Source organism: Toxoplasma gondii, chromosome XII (genome assembly GCF_000006565.2).
Source record: "Toxoplasma gondii ME49 chromosome XII, whole genome shotgun sequence".
Taxonomy (NCBI): domain Eukaryota; phylum Apicomplexa; class Conoidasida; order Eucoccidiorida; family Sarcocystidae; genus Toxoplasma; species Toxoplasma gondii.
The window spans coordinates 1,875,249-1,891,556 of record NC_031480.1 but is presented as its reverse complement, the minus strand read 5'-3'; the positions used below and the strand labels follow the sequence as shown (position 1 = coordinate 1,891,556).

Below are 16,308 nucleotides of genomic sequence, written 5' to 3'. Positions count from 1 at the left end.
CGACGATCATTTAGCCACGCCACATGCAAACGGGTATTGGGATATTTGCCCCACTTGACAGCCGGAGAGTCCGCCTCGGCAACGGTGGAACACCTCTGTATCCCGTACGGTGATGGCTTGAAAGAAAGCATTTTTACCCGATCCAAGTTCTAGTTTGATACTCCCAGAACGATGGTGCTGATCATATCAGCAAAGGAAACCGCTATCCGGGGATCATGCGCTCGCAAAGGCCACACCGCAGTAATTGATACATTCCAAGCACTGAAAAACAGCTGCGTAAGCCTTTCGAAGGTGCATGCCATCATCATCAAGGGGGTATAAATAACGGGAGTTCTGTCAGTAAGATATTTGTCTACTATCCAGTTGACTCACGAGACTGGCCATTTTGACTTGTCAGCGCAGCAGTGGGGACATCGAAACTGCAACTACAGGCTAGCTAAACAGCCTGGGCCGATGGAAGCAGGGTCCGGAATTGGCTCTCATACCGAAACAAATACGGAGCGCGAATCAGTGAGAGAAAATTGTGAACTATCAGAAGGAGGAACACACGAACACAAAGAAAACTGCTGGGTACTCCGCTACCATCGGATAACGGCCTTCCGTGGAAAAGAATCGGGAAAGAGGGGCAAGGCACGGGTCAGAAAAAACGCTACCGCAACATCCAAACGACGGTATTAGAGCTGGCAAGAATTGCCGGCTGGTCTCGGACTTCTAATGGCAAAGACCGAGAATCACGTGCAGGGGGCCAAACGCTTGGATGTTCTGCTAGTAGCTGGCTGCACACGGTGAAACGAGGAGACATAGAAAAGCTGGTTTACTGCTTCCTCCGGTTGTGGACCTGAAGACATGAAAGCGCAGCCATTGCGAACCGGACGTCCGTCGAACTAAATCTGGCGGACGAGATAAAACAGTACGACTTCAGCGAAACAATTAGGGCTTGTTCACCACGGGAGGATCTGTATGCGTTGCGGAGCCTATCCGGTCTTCAGCGGTTTTCTCTAGACAGGAAAATGGTGTATATGGGTAACAAGAGCTACGTATACTGGCTGCAAGCCACAGTGTCTAACGGGTAGTTCGCCCCTGCAACTTTAGAATTTCTCCCTGTAGTATGTTCCTGCTGTTTGGTCGAAACTGCCACTGACGACAGCTGGTATTACGATGCGCGTTGGTTTCTTTATTCGCTCGCTACGCGAGTAACCCCCCGAAAAGTGAACAACGCGAGACCTCCACTCAATCGTACCAGCGATATTATTTCTTGAAACCAGTGGGTACTGAAATTGAATCAACAAGCCACAGCTGATGCTCGGAGTAACCGCCTACAAGAGCGACAGTCTTCCCGGATGGAGAGACAGCCACGGTGCGGGTTGAGGATGGCACATGACCTTGCGGTGTCTTCGTCAGACGCAGTGGCATTGCAGAAATCACTCTTTCCCGTTTTGTTTCAGGTCAACATTATCGAATTAATTGCTGGGGCAAGTCACTGTGTATTTTACCTCGAGCTTTTCAATGCTTTTTAAAGGTGGCCGCTGAAAATATCGTATCCGCAGTTATCCCCTGTCTTGTGGTGGGGCCGCGATGGCTTTCCGACGGCTGAGCAAGCGCCCATTCCAGTCGTTTAAAAGCATGGCGGGTGTCGTGCGTCGAATCTAGGGCATGTGCTTCGCCAGAGAAACCCTCCTCACGAAATTGTACCGTGTCTTTCTTTTCTGTACCGAAAGAGAAGTGCGTTCGGCGAAGACGTCTCTCCTCGTTTGGAGCTTCTTACCGGCTTCCCTGGTCATGGGGATTGGCTCTCAGATCCTACTACTCCCATCTGCATGATGAAGGTACAGTCACTTTTACTGACCTTCCTTCTGAGTTTGACGGTGAACCGAAGGCCAGATGGATATCTCTTTGCGAAGGTCGTCATCGTTACAGGCGTCTCTCTACGAAACCTTGCTGGCCAATCCGGTGTACGCAATTCGAGCAAGTCACCTAAAGTGTTCACCGCTTCACAGGAAGTGGGAGATGATGGAGATATAAAGAGTTCCGGGTTACCGAAGGTACGTGTTTTCAAATTGTGGGGTGCCCGCAATGCGGAAGAGTTGTTTCGGAGATCAGCTGCTGGTAGCTGGGGCGGGACTTATGGCGACCTGACAGCACACCTGGCGGGTGGGCAAAAGGGTACCGCTGTCCCCTTCAGCGTCAACATGGATCTAGGGGCCTTTACTCAACTCGCCGTCTCTTCCGAAAGCGGCTCTGACAAACACATCGGAGACGAGAAGAACCACAATGGGGAGAACAGCGACTCCGTAGAAGATGGGGAGTCGAACTCGGGCGTCGATGCGAAGAATGATGAAGAAAATAGCTCATCTACGCATTCAGGGGAGACGTCACAACATCATAAGCTGTCTATAGAACACCATCACGTTCCTGCGGACGGACTGAGCGGTTCACATGTGCAATGGTATGGCATACGGACAAACTTTCCGCCGAGATTGTTGCGCTTGCTGGCCAAGACCAACGAAACGAGCGCGGGGCAGAAATGGTATACGATCTTGACAGATTTCAAGCCGCACATTCTAAAGCTTACACCTGAACATTGAGATTATCCGTTTGGCTTTTGTGGAGCTGCGGAAAAGCGGCTTGCTCCGAAGTGCTGGTGACTGAAGAGCTGTTGCTGATGCAGGTGTGTAAAACGGCGCTCTCTTTTTTGGTGTCCTCCAGGAGGAGGAAAACATTACTCACCGGTTTTCTGCATACAGAATGAAGCAGTTTGGTCTGCATTATATGTGTTATTCGGCTCTTACCCACAGACCGTTACGGACGTTTTCGACGCTGAGTACAGTCAGTCCTCTGGAGGAAACAGTCTTCATCAAGCCATGCTCAAGCAGACTGGAGAAATGTGCAAGGGCTGTTCTTGCATCGAGCCCATGACAACCAAGACCATAACGGTCTTCGTGTTTCACTTCTTGAAAAAAGCGGTTTTGTGCTGACATGCTTTCCACGGCAGTGACCAACCGCTACTCCGGCGTGTGTGCGCGTTGCAACGAAAGATGAGTCAAGGGAGCAAGTATTATAATGGTGCAGTATTTGTTTCAAACATGGGTGAAGTAAAACGACTGAACGCAGTTAGACGGGGTAATGCACGTTTCCATTCGAAGCTGGATGTGTCTTTAAGTTGCATTTCAAGCACACAGCTAGGACCTTACCAGGGGGATGAGCTTCGACGAATGCCACTTTCTAGGTGTCATTCTTCGTATAGAGGCTGGACTGACCATGTTGTGCTCATTTTTGAACACACTACATCTGCTGTATTGGAGCGAACTGGGTTGTATCAAAATTTATTTTGCCTCTCTATAGCACGTGCTTGATACTTATGTGGATCTACATCTCACCTGTCCTGTTAGTGTAGCCCGCATCAGCATCCGTCAGCGCAGACACCCCCTTAACATCCAATGTAATTGAATTCCCTGCAGTCAGTTGCTGCCGGGAGACTTGGCGGGGGTAACACGGGTCGCAGGCCTGCTAGCGTGAGTGCCAAAGGCCTTCCCTACCGAAAAGAAGGGCCACCATACATGTACTAATCTCAAAAAAAGCGTTTGTGGCTCCTGAGCTGTTTCTTTGAGAAAAAAAAACGCCAAGAAAAAACTGAGACAGATGCGCTTCATCGGTAGCACCTATCCACTTTTCACCAGGAGGTACCGAAACCGACCACCGTCGCTCGCTAATCCACATCACTAAAGACGACAGCCGATCCCCCAAACCATCTCTGACCAGTACTCAATCCCCGCCGCTCCATCTGAACTCTTGTCGATGTACCTGAAGATGAGTTTAGATAAACAGGCGCCACCACCTTTCAAGGAAAAAATAATATGGAACCTGGTCGCCTTAGCACGCTTCATCAATCTTGGTCTTGCTGCTGGCGTTCCACTGAAGATTTTTTTCCCAACACGTTTTGTAAAAACTGTACAAATACCACAACAATCTCCTTTAAGGTTTGCTTCCTGAGTAGGGCATAAACGAAATTCTTGTTGACCTGGTACCTGCATAATAGCTGGATGAACGCATTTACAACAACCGATACTTGTACTGGTACTCTTCTTCTTCTGTCTCCGCTATCTGGCAGCAGAAGAGAGCCTGCAAGGGGTTTCTGCGGCGCGCGTTTCGACGCTGGGCCTTCATCCTGTCGAGAGTTTTGAAGATATCGTGGGGTGTCATTTTCGGTAACGTGATCAACGGATACACCGTGCCATCCGCTTGTTTTGCAAAGAGGCCTTGCATGCGTCCGAAATTCGGCACGTCCACATACGAGGAAACGGTACCCGGGCAGATTTCTCCCATTTTCCCTGGAACTGCATACACCGACCAGGCAAATAAACAACCGACACACCTCAGTGAAGCGTGTATTCCTATGAACGCCAGTCACTACTGTGTTGACCTACAACCTTCCACTCTTCTGGTGGGCTACACGGCACTATTTCTTTTTGAATAGTTGACAAACTCGATGTTTTGCAAATGCAGAGAACTTCTTTATATAGACTCAGGCTGATTGTGTATGACCTACTCATGATGTTGTCCAGCATGAGGTCGTTATGGTAGAACTTTTCCGGATGACCGGGGTTGCCCTGTTCCCTCCTGTAGGACAGTGGGTCGGATGGGTTCAATCTACTCCTCAGAAGAGCGTCTCCACTGAAATTGTGCCCGTCAAGTGGTGGCGGAACTGGATAGTGCTCTAAATAAGAGCCCTTGGCCGGCGTTCGTTGTGCATGCTGCGCACACACGATACGCAGAGAGACACAACATGGACGCTCATGCCTATTGATGAGCAGAAAATATTGTTATTTCCAAGGAGCTGTTGCCCGAAAAAAACCTCCTGGGTCGTACATTGACTCCGTCTGCTCTGATGATCTGATCAAGGTTCAGTTAGCATTGCACCAGATCCTATCACTGATCCTGGAGACAAAAAGCCCCTACCTGTTCAGGATGCGCCACGCCCGTTAGGTCAAGAAATTCTTGTCTTTTTTTGTAGATCTCGTCGTATGTGAACACCTTGCCAGACTTGTCTAAAAGCGGCTGCGGTTCTGCTGATCGACAGGACACCGAAGCAGGTGCTCTACGACTTACGTATCAGCTGAAGTCCTCCATACCCTAAAAGCGTTCCACGGCCCTCTGAAAATGCAGCCGCCTGCGGATGTGACGAATCAGACCTCGCCAGTAACCTGACTCAGCCTCGATTACAGACAAGCCATCTTTGAGTCGCACTTCAGCAACACAGATTTCCACCATCGATGAAATTCACTCCTATGGCAGCGTGTTACTTCTTTTCTCTGTGATCAGTCGAGCGGTTAAACTCACCCGTCTGCAGCGGTTCGCAGTATACGACACTGTCGGAGATCGGCGCAGCTGGGGTCGAAGGCGAAGTGTTGGCTCTTGTCGCGTTGTATGAAGGCACCCCGACCAACTTCGCTGGTTCTGTCGACCAAGCTAGAGCTCCAGCGGAAGTATTTGGATGAGCAGGTGCAGCCGCTTGCCACCGAACTGACCGCGGCGAACTTGGTGCACTGTCTCCAGGCCATCCCGCATAACAACGCGGCGAACTTGCAGCACTGTCAATCACCGACTCTGGAACACTGAGGGGGGGTGTCGTGGTCAGGATCGACTGGACGGTGTTAATCTCCAGTTCGTGCTTTCTCGGAGTATCACGTGCACTTGAGGCTGAGCTGCGATTGAGAGGGAACAAGTACTTCGGTAACGAAAATGGTTCAACTACTCTGGCGGTCTTCACTACTGGATTCATGAAGTAAGAGGCAGCAATTTCGTTTTGCTGCGATGTCGATCTCACCCGGGGGCTCTTCGGCTGAAGAATACCCCGGGGCGGATTAATGTTTGAGGTGGACATTTTCAGACCTGAGTGCAGTCCAGAACAAAGACCACAGAAAGAACAAACATCAAGTCACTTTTCCAAATGGGAGAGACTCAGTTGCTGGTAAACTACTTAGTGAAGTGGTAATTGGGTTGGCTTTAGCTGGGCACCGGAAACCAACTCGAGACAACGCATTCCAAAAACACGGCTGCAGAACTCCAATTCGCAGTGACAAGCCCTTCTATCCGCTGAAATTGATGACATCTTGACTGCATATCAAAGATGAGCCCACGAAAACTCGTGCGCTTCTGGTGCCTAAATCCGCGCTTGACATTTTGGCTGTGCAAAACTGGAGAAGCTGGACACCACGACAAGAGCGCATGGCGCTGAAAGATAAAAGACACAGCTGACACAACAAGCGGAAAGCTGCTGTACTGATCTGATCGAGGACCACGACACAGAATTTAGGCGTTCCTTTAAAAGTGTGCCTTGAAAAACAGAGGGCCATTCGACTGTCAACGCGCATGGGTTGAGCCGCGCCGGCCTCCTGTTGCTCACAAGTCGGACTTGCAGTCATCGGTTCTCATGTCAGCCGTAACCTATCTGCCGCGATGTCACCGCTGTTAGCGAGCCGCAATACTTGTATATTTGACACTTCTGATACATAAAAAAAAGGGGGAACCTCTTTTCGTCTCGTCTCTCACCTGGAGGTTTTCAACACGGCAGCGGTCGCTCTCTCGTTGTCCGCGGCTCAACGAACACGCGGTCCCGTCTACGGCACGCCTAGCGTGGAAACCGAATTACTCTGCGTGGACAGAAATGCTGTGTATTACCTAGTTTTAGAAGGGAATCACTTCGCTTGAAGGAAAAACTTGAAAGGGAGGAAGTGGCGAGAGGATTAAGTTAGGAGGTTCTACGTCACCGCATTCCCCCACTCCCTTCCACCGGTGCCATCAGCTTAACCGCAAGCGTCACAGCCACTCCGAGTGGGTAAGGTAATTCCAGCACGGGATCTTCCCGCACGCAGCTCTGCAGAAGCAACGCGTGGCTTGCCTCAATCTACAGCTTTCTTGTTGGGCATGCCCGCAAAGAACAACGGACGACTATTTAGACCCCAAAAATGCTTTTAAAGAAGGGTTTCATATAGGGAAGGTCAAACGGGTGTCATTCGGTGAAACTCCGCCTGAAGGTGGCAGGAATGTGGATGTATCGATGCGGAGGTTGCAGTACGTCGAATAAGGAGTACCATACTGGAGCACGCCGCACCGCACTGCCACGGTACTCAGATACAACGTATGTCTCTAGAGAAAGAGTACTCCATGCACAGAGGTTCCGCTCACATACCTCACTGAAAGACAGCATCGTCCTAACATAGGCTTTTTGTGGCACTAACTGGACAACTACTTACTTTTTGCCTGTAGGAAACCGGCCACAACCATAGATGTAAAGACCACACGGAAGCTGTTGCGCCTTTGCGAATTGTACCGCCTTCTTCAAAGTAGGCTACCCTCCAGCTTGGTCAAAATCCTGAGCAGTGCACTTTAGTGGACGATCTTCGTCTATCTGTATCTGTCTGCTTTTCCGGGGTGGACAAAAAATGCCATTTTGGGCATTTCGACTTCTGTTATTTTGGGGCGGAGAGTACTTGCTTCCCAAATTTCAGCGTGTCTCCCCGGTCTCATGCGCGCTGGAGGGTACCGGTTCGTAATCTTAACAACTGTCCGTACCTCTGCATTACTGAGGCGCTATGGTACCGGCGCACTCATTCTACAGAGGCTGAAAACTCCAATTTCTGTTGGTAGTTAAGCGCCGCCGTCCACTTCGCTGGTGTGTGCCCGTGCAGGGGGTCTTGTCGCTCCATACCCGGTACGGACCAGCAACGGGTCAGAACAGAGGCAACACCACGTGGAGGCACCACCACCGTGTCATTCTAGATCCACACTGGACAATACACGGATAAGGGTTTTCCATCTGTGTGGTCAGTTCAGGTGAATGCCTCCATTTTTCTGTGGCCTCCAGTCTCTAGACTGCCGGGACCTGATGGCCGGCATACTAGGCGGACGAGGCAGTTGTCGTCGACCCGCGTTTCTTTTCCCATGCTCACTTTCAACTCCCCATTGATTTCGGGAGTCATTACCATCGCTCCCGACCCCGCAGTCCAAGCATGACCTGGAAGTCGCTTGCCTTTTTGCAGCTGCGTCGACCATTTCGTCTCGGGGAGTGCCCCGAATCAACCACGGGAGGCAAGGCAAAACGCAGTCACAATGGCTTCCGAGGAAACGTCAGTCTTTGCCTGTCTGGCGAACAGCGATGCTCACCACTCAGACGTAGCGCATACCTTTCACTCGCCTTTTTTGGTAGAAATTTACAGAGTACCTCTGATCAGCGAGAGCTTCTGCAGCGTAGCACATTCTTGCTCAGACGCCGAGAGGCACTTCTGTTGTCAGGACTGCATTCGTTTTCGCGGTTTGTTCGTCATCATGACTCAAAGCAATGTCTGCACGAAATACGCAGGGTTGCTGCAAACATACGCTAACACTCAAAACCAGCGTCACAGCAACGACTGCCCTCCTTGCTTCAGATGATACCGTTTCCCCTCGTATATATATATATATATATATATGTGGGATGTCTCAGATATTCTGCCAAGAGGTCTCGCGCGGCACCGTCGGCTTATTTCCTTTTCGCAAAAAAAGAGCAGGCGACCATCCGCCAGCAGCTTGCTAATGAGAGCGGGAGGGAGCGGGTAAGCCACAGAGTCAATGGTGATGAAAAGTCTGGATTGCAGAACCGGTACAACTCTGCTGGAGAAACGCCATCGTGTGCCCGCAGGATACCGTTCGTACATGGACTGATAGAATAACTCTGGTTTTTTCGTCTGTAGTTGGTCGGTGCCAAGGAACTGGTGGCGCTTGAGATCGTGTCTGTCATTTCCAGGGAGCAATCGCACTGTGACCTTGAGTTCCTGAGTCCGAATGGGGAAGGATTCTTCAGTCGTGCTCACTGCGTTTCAGAACTAAGACTGTCTATCAAAGGGCGGCCTGTCTTTTAACAGGCGACGGTTTATTTCATGGCGTCAGTGGTCGACAGAAGAATGGGAGTGGATGTCAGACTCACCGTGCCTCCAGGTATGAAATTTTTCTTCAGCCAGTCTGAATCGTCGCTCTACTGAACTTTGCTTTCGTGTCCAGATTCCTCTCGGAGAGGTCCAAAAAGCTCTTAGTGAGAAGTGGAGAAACATCTCATCAGCAGAGCGCGAGGTGAGGAAGATGATAAACAGGGAAGATTCTTGAGTCTGAGGAACAAAGCGTACACACACTGTCGGTGGATGGCAGTTCCTTGGATCTCTAGAATCTCTCAAAAGGATCAAGGGCGTGTTCCGTAATACAAGCTGTTTGTGAGATACGTAGCTTGGGCTGTCCGGTGCTTCTAAAATTTTTCATGTAGAATTATCTTTGAATATGAGGATCGAGATGGACCAATGTTCATGCCTGTCCACAAGCAGATGCCTAGCATAAGGTATGTTGCCTCGTGGTTTCCGGTTAACTATTACCATGATTCCACACAAAACAGATGCATGAGGGGGATCGGTAAGGCTCTCGGGGCCTGTGTAGTAAGGCTTCAATTTGCAAGACGTCACACGTGCCTCCAGTAGGGATAAAAGTCTGCAATATCGATCACACGAAATGCACCGCCATGATGCTTTGAATATCCCAATGATAATCCATCAACAATTCAAGTAGGTACTGCGAGGTATGGGAACAGGCTGTGGTGTCTGAGGAAGCTAACTAGGCACGAACGCCACCTGTTGAAGGGCGACGTAATTTCAATTTGGTGGGGAAAACGCTGTATCTCGGCCTGGTGTGCTGTTTGAAGCAGATCGGTTCGCCTAAGAATGTAATGGGACGTGTTTCCGGCTCCACAGACCAGGTTCCAATGTGTACGTATGCGTGCATATCCAAATCTCCTTTTGCGCAAATAAATCATATGTGTGTGTCTTCGCCGCCAGCGGCAGCCTCCTTGGAGCCGGGTGAGAACAGTTCGTCCGAGAAAACATGGCAGCGGTTTTTCAACTTTCGCAACTTGCATGGCTAGCCTGTGTCCACCCTTCTTTGTAGGCCTACTATGAAGAAGCGCGAGAGAAAAAGCAGGAGTACCAACAGGAGGTGAAGAAGCTAGTGACGTGATCAGAGCTATTTTGCCTGAACTGTATCTTATGCTGCCTCGTTTAACGAGGAAATCCACACTCTAACCGTTATTCGCTCGCTGGTGTAGACAAATTGCGCTATACATCAGCGAGCGCTCAGCATACTGCCTGTTTTGGTGCTTTTCTCTCTGATATACTTGCTATTTCACACTGCAGCAAAAATATTTCAGCATCAGCGACGCTGTCTGCTGTTTTAGGCAGTCTCAGGAATGTTTTTCTTTGGGAACATACCCTACCGGTAATGCGACTGGCATTCAGGCTTTATGGCACGACAAGGAGGCGCAAGAAAGAGAGACGAAGCATCCGACGGTTTCTGGAGGTCACAAGTGAGCCCTCCTGCAGAATTAGAAGCCGTTGCCCTGCGTGCTGGTTGAATCGGATACTCCATCGGAATGACCGTTAAGCAGTGGGCAGGTCAGCGGAGGAGGATACCACACAGTTGTGATACTCCGTGTCGCTTCTGAAGTATATCTTTCTTTCTCACAGCTTGGCAATCGGTTGTCTCCCGAAGTTGCCATGAATGCGTGGTGAGCCCTCATGGATGTGTTCTTAATGTTGATGCTCGGTAGATTTGGAGAAAAGGGGAAAAGCATATTCCAAGATCCTACTGAACACACGGGGCTCCAAAGTTTGAGGCTGGCGGCGAGCAACTTCAGTAGAACCCTTGTGTCCGAGATCGAGAGTCGCACGGGGCAGGGCTCTTTTGCTACGCAGAAACATTCTTGTGTTTTCAAATGTGTCGTGCAGAAGGTGTCTTCCGGACGCCGGCGACTTATTCCCACAGGCCCGAGTCAACAAGATTGTCAAACTTGACCCGACGCTTGCCCGAGTGAGAGACATCGCGTCCATTTTCCACTTTTATCGCGAGTGTTCGCGATGCAAATGTCTTATCGCAGTTCAGAGCGTGTTGGTAGTAGTCTTCCCTGGGCCTCACGTTTCATCATCACCACGCTTAATGGATTACTGGTGGAGGTGTGTGGAAGCTGTGACGCATAACGTTGGCTGCAAGCCACACCTGGTACAGTAAGACAGTTGGGTGCAAATGAGATTCTCACGAGGCATGCGCTGACCACAAAGATTATTCAAAGCGCTCCCGGTTGACGTCGGTGCCGCTTGCTACCTCGGCGGCATAGCTTTCAAGACGGCGTGTGGCCCATGCCGGAAAGGTTGTCAGAGGAACAGGGTCACTGATGTAATTATCGAGAGACGTGAAATGAACCGAACCTGACCCTGGACTGCACATGTTTATCCAGAAGGCGTTTGTTTTGTCATCCGAATCAGAAACAACCTAGTTGCTGGCTTGCAGCAAAATTGGGACTATATGTGCACAGGTTACAGCTGTCGCAGCCCGCACGATGAACCTCGCCATGGTAAGCCCTGTTGAACCGGCCTGCCCCTTCACTGAGAGATTTCGACAAATGACTTGGAGTCTCCACCTATCCTGCGGGACTTTCGAGGCAGCGAAGGACTCATGAAGCGACACACTGTTGTCTGTTCTGGTTGTGGACGTAGCAGTACAGGACGGGTATCATGCTTGCCTGAGCACCCGGGCCGTGCGTACAAAGCATGCTTTACGTTAAGCTTCTCGTGCTCAGTTCCCACTGGGAGGAGCGGCAGCAGCCGTCCCACGAACTGCTGTTCATGATATTGTGAATAATTTGCTATAGGGCTGGATGCCGATGTTATATGGATCCCTTGTGTGTATTTGGTTAGGTTCTGGCCCTCCGCCGTTTCGCGTCCTTGGCTGATTCGTACCGAAGCGGGCGCAGCACTCTAATGCAGGAGGATGTCTGTAAGCTAATCTTCGAATTAGGAGAGGACAAGCGGTTCACGGTGACGAAGATGCTTCAGCTGTCGACAGCAATTTTGTTACGTTCACTGAATTCAGAGATATTTGATTACCATGTCAGAATTGTTCCCCTTCTGTAGCCTCACTGTGCGTGTACATTCGCCGTGGCCCCGGACAGAAAGTGAAGTCAGTTCCTCACAGAAAGTGAAGTCAGTTCCTCAAGTTCCGCTTGCTCTGGTAAACATGTTTTTGAGTGTGTATACGCTGACGAGCAAGCAGCCACCGTTTTGGCTATTCATCGGCGCTTTCTGTAACGTTTCTGTCACTGTCTCAGTCTCAATGATTCGGCAAGGCGGGGCGGAAATGTCAATTTTTCAGGGTGAGTAGCCTGGCAGTGAGTCGTTGGTTAGCAAATGGACTCACGTTTGGTGGACTATTGAGTCACTGGCGCCAATAACATTGATAGTTCTGGCATTTGTGTGGTTCAGATGATGCGGCGGTCACGGCCGGTGTGGACGAGGTAGACATATTCAGGCATGAAATATCAGTACCATAGAGTGACGCGACTGGATGGGCCTTCTGAGCATGGCACGGTTCTAATTTGTTTTCCCGAGTGCCTGGTACGATTGCAGTGTGCAAATACACATCTAGAAAAGTACTCGGACCAAGGAACAGTTGGATTGAAAGCGTCTTTGAAGTATCCTGTGTGCCAACTCAGGAGTTTCGTATGCTTTGGACACCGACGGCAGTAGCGATGACGACGGTCATGTGGAGTTGTCAAGTCGTGCTGATGATACGTTTAATAATTCGGCATCGGCTGAAACGATTGGTGGCACGAGCTCTGGTGAGTTACTGTAGTAGAAATAGTGGAATAGCCCTGTTCATATGGAAGATGGAGGGGGACTCTGTCTTCGTTGGCTGTGTGCTTCCCTTTTCGCCTCATTCAAGTTGTCGCGGTAGTGAGGACGAACAAAAGCTTTTTGTGGAATATGCTGTCTTTTCTAACGTTGCAGATCACCCGACATGGAACAAGAAAAGAAACAAACCACCCACTTTGAACGGTGACAGTGCATATCGCCTCGAGCATGCGAGGGCGACAAGGCCCAATATTGGCAAGAGCGTAGTCCCCATGAAAGGCAGGAAGAAACCATCCGGATCGAAGGGTATGCAGTGTGCAGATATAAGTTCGTTCTTCTCTTGCACGCGCTAAGCCATTTCAATTGGTAAGTGCAGTATAGTGGCTCAAGGCCGTCTCCAGCAACGATAGTGTCCCAATTCGAGAGCAAGCGCTTTCTGTTTTCTGTTATGGTGCCAGCCGCATACTGATGAAACAAGTAACGACTGCCGCTGCACGTGCCGAGTTTTGTTTTATAAGAACACAGTCGTAGCAATTGCACAAATATCCACATATATCATGAGTTGCGGTGAAGTGGATTGCTCCAAGAGTCGAGCAATTGTGTTGATGCAGTGCGAAGGAGATAAAATGTTGGTCGATGTATTGCCATTTGAGTGAACCGATTTAGGGGATGTGAAGGGTCCCGAGGAAGGACGCTTTCGTCTATGATAACGCAAATTTCAGGATATTGAAACGTTGAACTGACTTAGGGAATCCCCCTTGTGGCATGCCCAAGGCGAGGGCCCGTAGACGGCCGATAGCACAAAGGCGTGGGCAAAGTATGTCATCACTAGCACAACTGAACTTGTCAGATTTGTATTGGTAGCTCCCGTTCACATAGCAGCCTGTTCCGCAAGTGATTGGCACAACGGTACTTTGTTTTGCGGAGGTTTCGGCCTACAAACTCGTCTGCCAAATGCCTGCACACGCATGGGTCGTCAGCTTTTGTGGTATGTAGAAACCAGTATTTACAGAAGTCTCACTCGAAAATGTCACGTGTCGCCGAATAGCTCCGAATGTGCGAGCCGGAGAAGGACTTCATTTTATTTTTGGCAGGGGTGTACATACCATTCAGACGGGGTTCGATGCTTTCCATCGCGCTTGTTCCCAGTGCTGAAGGCTAGTAAAGCCGCAATACATGAGAGGCAAAGAACCCAGGACTCACCCGTTCCTGTTTTGACACCCTCCGGGATTTTCTTCGCGACGACTCCAGCAGCTGGTGTTGTACACAGGTAGTACTGGGTAGTGGTTGAGGAGCACGGGGCCACTAACCTGCATTCTTTGCCTGCACGAAATTTTCGTCAGATTAAAGCCTACACAGACAGTGATTTCTTACTTCCATTGCTTCCTCAACAAGCAAAGCAGTCATCCCTGTTGCACGTAGCAAATATGTAAGTAGCTATATTTTCTCACTGTTCACTGACCTTGCAGCTGCGCGTTTTGGCCTTCTATCACATCTTGAAGGTCCACCTGCGCTCACAAACGTGTCGCCTCCTAACCGTAGCCTCCGTCGTTTCACAAGCGTTGGCCAGTACCTGGTCCTGATCCTATGAGGATACGGCAACATAGTGGTGATCCTTTGTGTTCCGTTGCTGTTTCCCCTACCGCGTTGGCCAAGAATTTATTTTTCTCTCGATCAAAAGCGATTCTATCTGGAGGTGTGCCGCCTTCCCCGTGCACAGGCTCTCAAGAGAAAAACACACCACCAACCGCGTAGCTCGTCTCTCTTCTTGTTCCAGTCTTTCGGTTCGAAGTTGTAGTGCACCTGAAAGTTACACACATGTACCAACACCACGTATGATCGAATCAAAGTGACACGCACGTTTACTGTCGGATATTCCAAGTCATCTGCATCCGAGCCGGACCTGATTGCTCTGTTGAACGTGCTGCACCGAATGTTTTCCTGAGATTGCTCACCAGGGCTGATATTGTAGCCCGACGTTCGCCGCAACCGGGGCTACTACCGTGTTCGGTGGGAAGTTTTCATTGCCAGGCCGCTGCGGACTCATAAATTGTGGCATGACCGGTGGTTCCTAAAAGTGGTGTGCTTCAAACTGGGCAAGGGCAGCGTCGCGGTTATCGCTCACGAGGTAGCCCTCCGCCCCGCTCGGCTGCATGCTAGACAGTGCGAGTAGAAGACAGGAAGCAACCAGGTATGACGACATTGTCGCAACATCCGAAAACGCATCTATTACAACATGAAATTCTAGATGGTCAACGGATACGAAAAACCCACCTGCCAGATATCCAGTGTACCTACACTACCCCGGCAGGTCGCTAACAGTCGTGACTCCCTGAGGTACTCGGTACTGGTGCCGATGCCTCCCACGATCGCATGTTTAATTTTGAAACGGCAACAGGTCCGCCAGCACGGACATTTTCGGCATTCTGTGGAAACCCGACAAACGGACATTTCGTACGCTGAGAATAACACCATTTGTTATAACCTCCCCCCTCTTGTCTGTTACGGCAACAGTAGTATGCCTTTCCTCGCACAGCAACGGATACTGAATCAGTTCCATAATCGCTCGACAAAACATGACATATGGAGTCTCACCCTCCCTGGAACAATGACCTTGCTACAAGGATCGTCCGGCGGACACGGTCGGCCCGAGAAAACGCTCCAGCAACGCCTCATGTGATGATTCATTCAAAAATGATTAGAGAAAATGGCAAGACGCACAGTACGTAGGCGTCAACAAAAGATCACTCTTGCTAACTGCAATGAAAAGGAAACGTTTGCTCGAGCGACCTAGTAAATATGTAAAACTTGGTATTGACCTGTGGGAATAGCATAGTGACAGTAATGACAACAAAGAAAAACAAGCCACTTCGTTACGACAAAGAGGGGAAGGGGCTATTCGAATGGTGCGAGATATTATGAGTTCGTGCACACTGGGTAGCTTGGACTATCGTTCTCGTCCCATGACTGGCGCGATAAGTCAACGCTCACCATGACACATTTGCCACTCATCTTCGTCTCCACCAACCCGTCCCAAGTTGTAGCTTCCTCCAGCCAGTTACAATAGACTCTGCCAAAACAGCGAAACTACTAATGGAGAACGAGTTAATCTTGTTTGTTGTTAATAGCGTTCCAGATCAACCCGACACCGCCTGCAATCATCATGCTTCCAAGACGCCTCTCTGAGGTAGCATTTGACACTTCGCAGGGTGCCTGGTTTGCCCGCCACATTGGGCAGTCAATGTCGTGTAAAAGTGAATCGAGTCGCGAGGCCCTCACGCAAAGCACGCAACACTAAGCCCGTCTTTCGAGTGCATGGCACTGTCAGAGTCGACTCCTTGTTTGAGGCTGCACTTGCGGAGAACTGGTGCACGCTGCATTTGATGCTCGATATTATTCGCCGTCAAACTTGGCTTGCCTACTCCTTTTTCCTCCTTAGAGCAACAACGATTTCCAGATCTCTATTGTGGTTGCGGGGCTCTCAACTCTGTGCGCCGACGAAATGAACAATGTGGTATCCTGGTTAGTGCAATGGCAGTGAAATTCCACCTGCCCACCGACGACCATCTCCTCAGTGTCTACTCGAGAACCAGTAGGTTGAAGCGTGAAC

At 50.0% G+C, this 16,308-nt stretch overlaps 4 protein-coding genes across 4 annotated transcripts; 2 read left to right on the top strand and 2 right to left on the bottom strand.

Annotated features, from left to right (window-relative positions):
* Positions 1-293: 293 nt before the first annotated feature.
* On the top strand, positions 294-3,884 carry TGME49_217520 (hypothetical protein). Its single transcript, XM_002371278.2, has 2 exons — positions 294-2,042; positions 2,796-3,884. Exons 1-2 carry the CDS (start codon positions 1,818-1,820, stop codon positions 2,973-2,975), a joined length of 405 nt encoding a protein of 134 aa, XP_002371319.1. The 5' UTR covers positions 294-1,817; the 3' UTR covers positions 2,976-3,884.
* TGME49_217510 (hypothetical protein) lies at positions 3,723-6,765 on the bottom strand. Its single transcript, XM_018779769.1, has 5 exons — positions 6,550-6,765; positions 5,338-5,889; positions 4,957-5,066; positions 4,547-4,751; positions 3,723-4,334 (listed from the first exon to the last, which is right to left on the bottom strand). The coding sequence occupies exons 2-5, from the start codon at positions 5,879-5,881 to the stop codon at positions 4,051-4,053; spliced, it is 1,143 nt and encodes a 380-aa protein (XP_018634852.1). The 5' UTR covers positions 5,882-5,889; positions 6,550-6,765; the 3' UTR covers positions 3,723-4,050.
* A 119-nt stretch (positions 6,766-6,884) lies between these two features.
* TGME49_217500 (HMG (high mobility group) box domain-containing protein) lies at positions 6,885-13,421 on the top strand. The gene is made up of 12 exons (XM_018779768.1): positions 6,885-7,138; positions 8,040-8,126; positions 8,483-8,591; positions 9,037-9,105; positions 9,964-10,011; positions 10,311-10,378; positions 10,800-10,881; positions 11,384-11,422; positions 11,766-11,844; positions 12,176-12,220; positions 12,560-12,685; positions 12,855-13,421. The coding sequence occupies exons 1-12, from the start codon at positions 7,044-7,046 to the stop codon at positions 13,049-13,051; spliced, it is 1,044 nt and encodes a 347-aa protein (XP_018634851.1). The 5' UTR covers positions 6,885-7,043; the 3' UTR covers positions 13,052-13,421.
* Positions 13,422-13,446: 25 nt separating this feature from the next.
* TGME49_217490 (hypothetical protein) lies at positions 13,447-14,945 on the bottom strand. The gene is made up of 13 exons (XM_002371275.2): positions 14,824-14,945; positions 14,654-14,769; positions 14,559-14,601; positions 14,447-14,501; positions 14,342-14,388; positions 14,272-14,283; positions 14,161-14,206; positions 14,073-14,107; positions 14,009-14,021; positions 13,902-13,952; positions 13,720-13,849; positions 13,638-13,656; positions 13,447-13,581 (listed from the first exon to the last, which is right to left on the bottom strand). Exons 1-13 carry the CDS (start codon positions 14,899-14,901, stop codon positions 13,570-13,572), a joined length of 657 nt encoding a protein of 218 aa, XP_002371316.1. The 5' UTR covers positions 14,902-14,945; the 3' UTR covers positions 13,447-13,569.
* Positions 14,946-16,308: the final 1,363 nt, after the last annotated feature.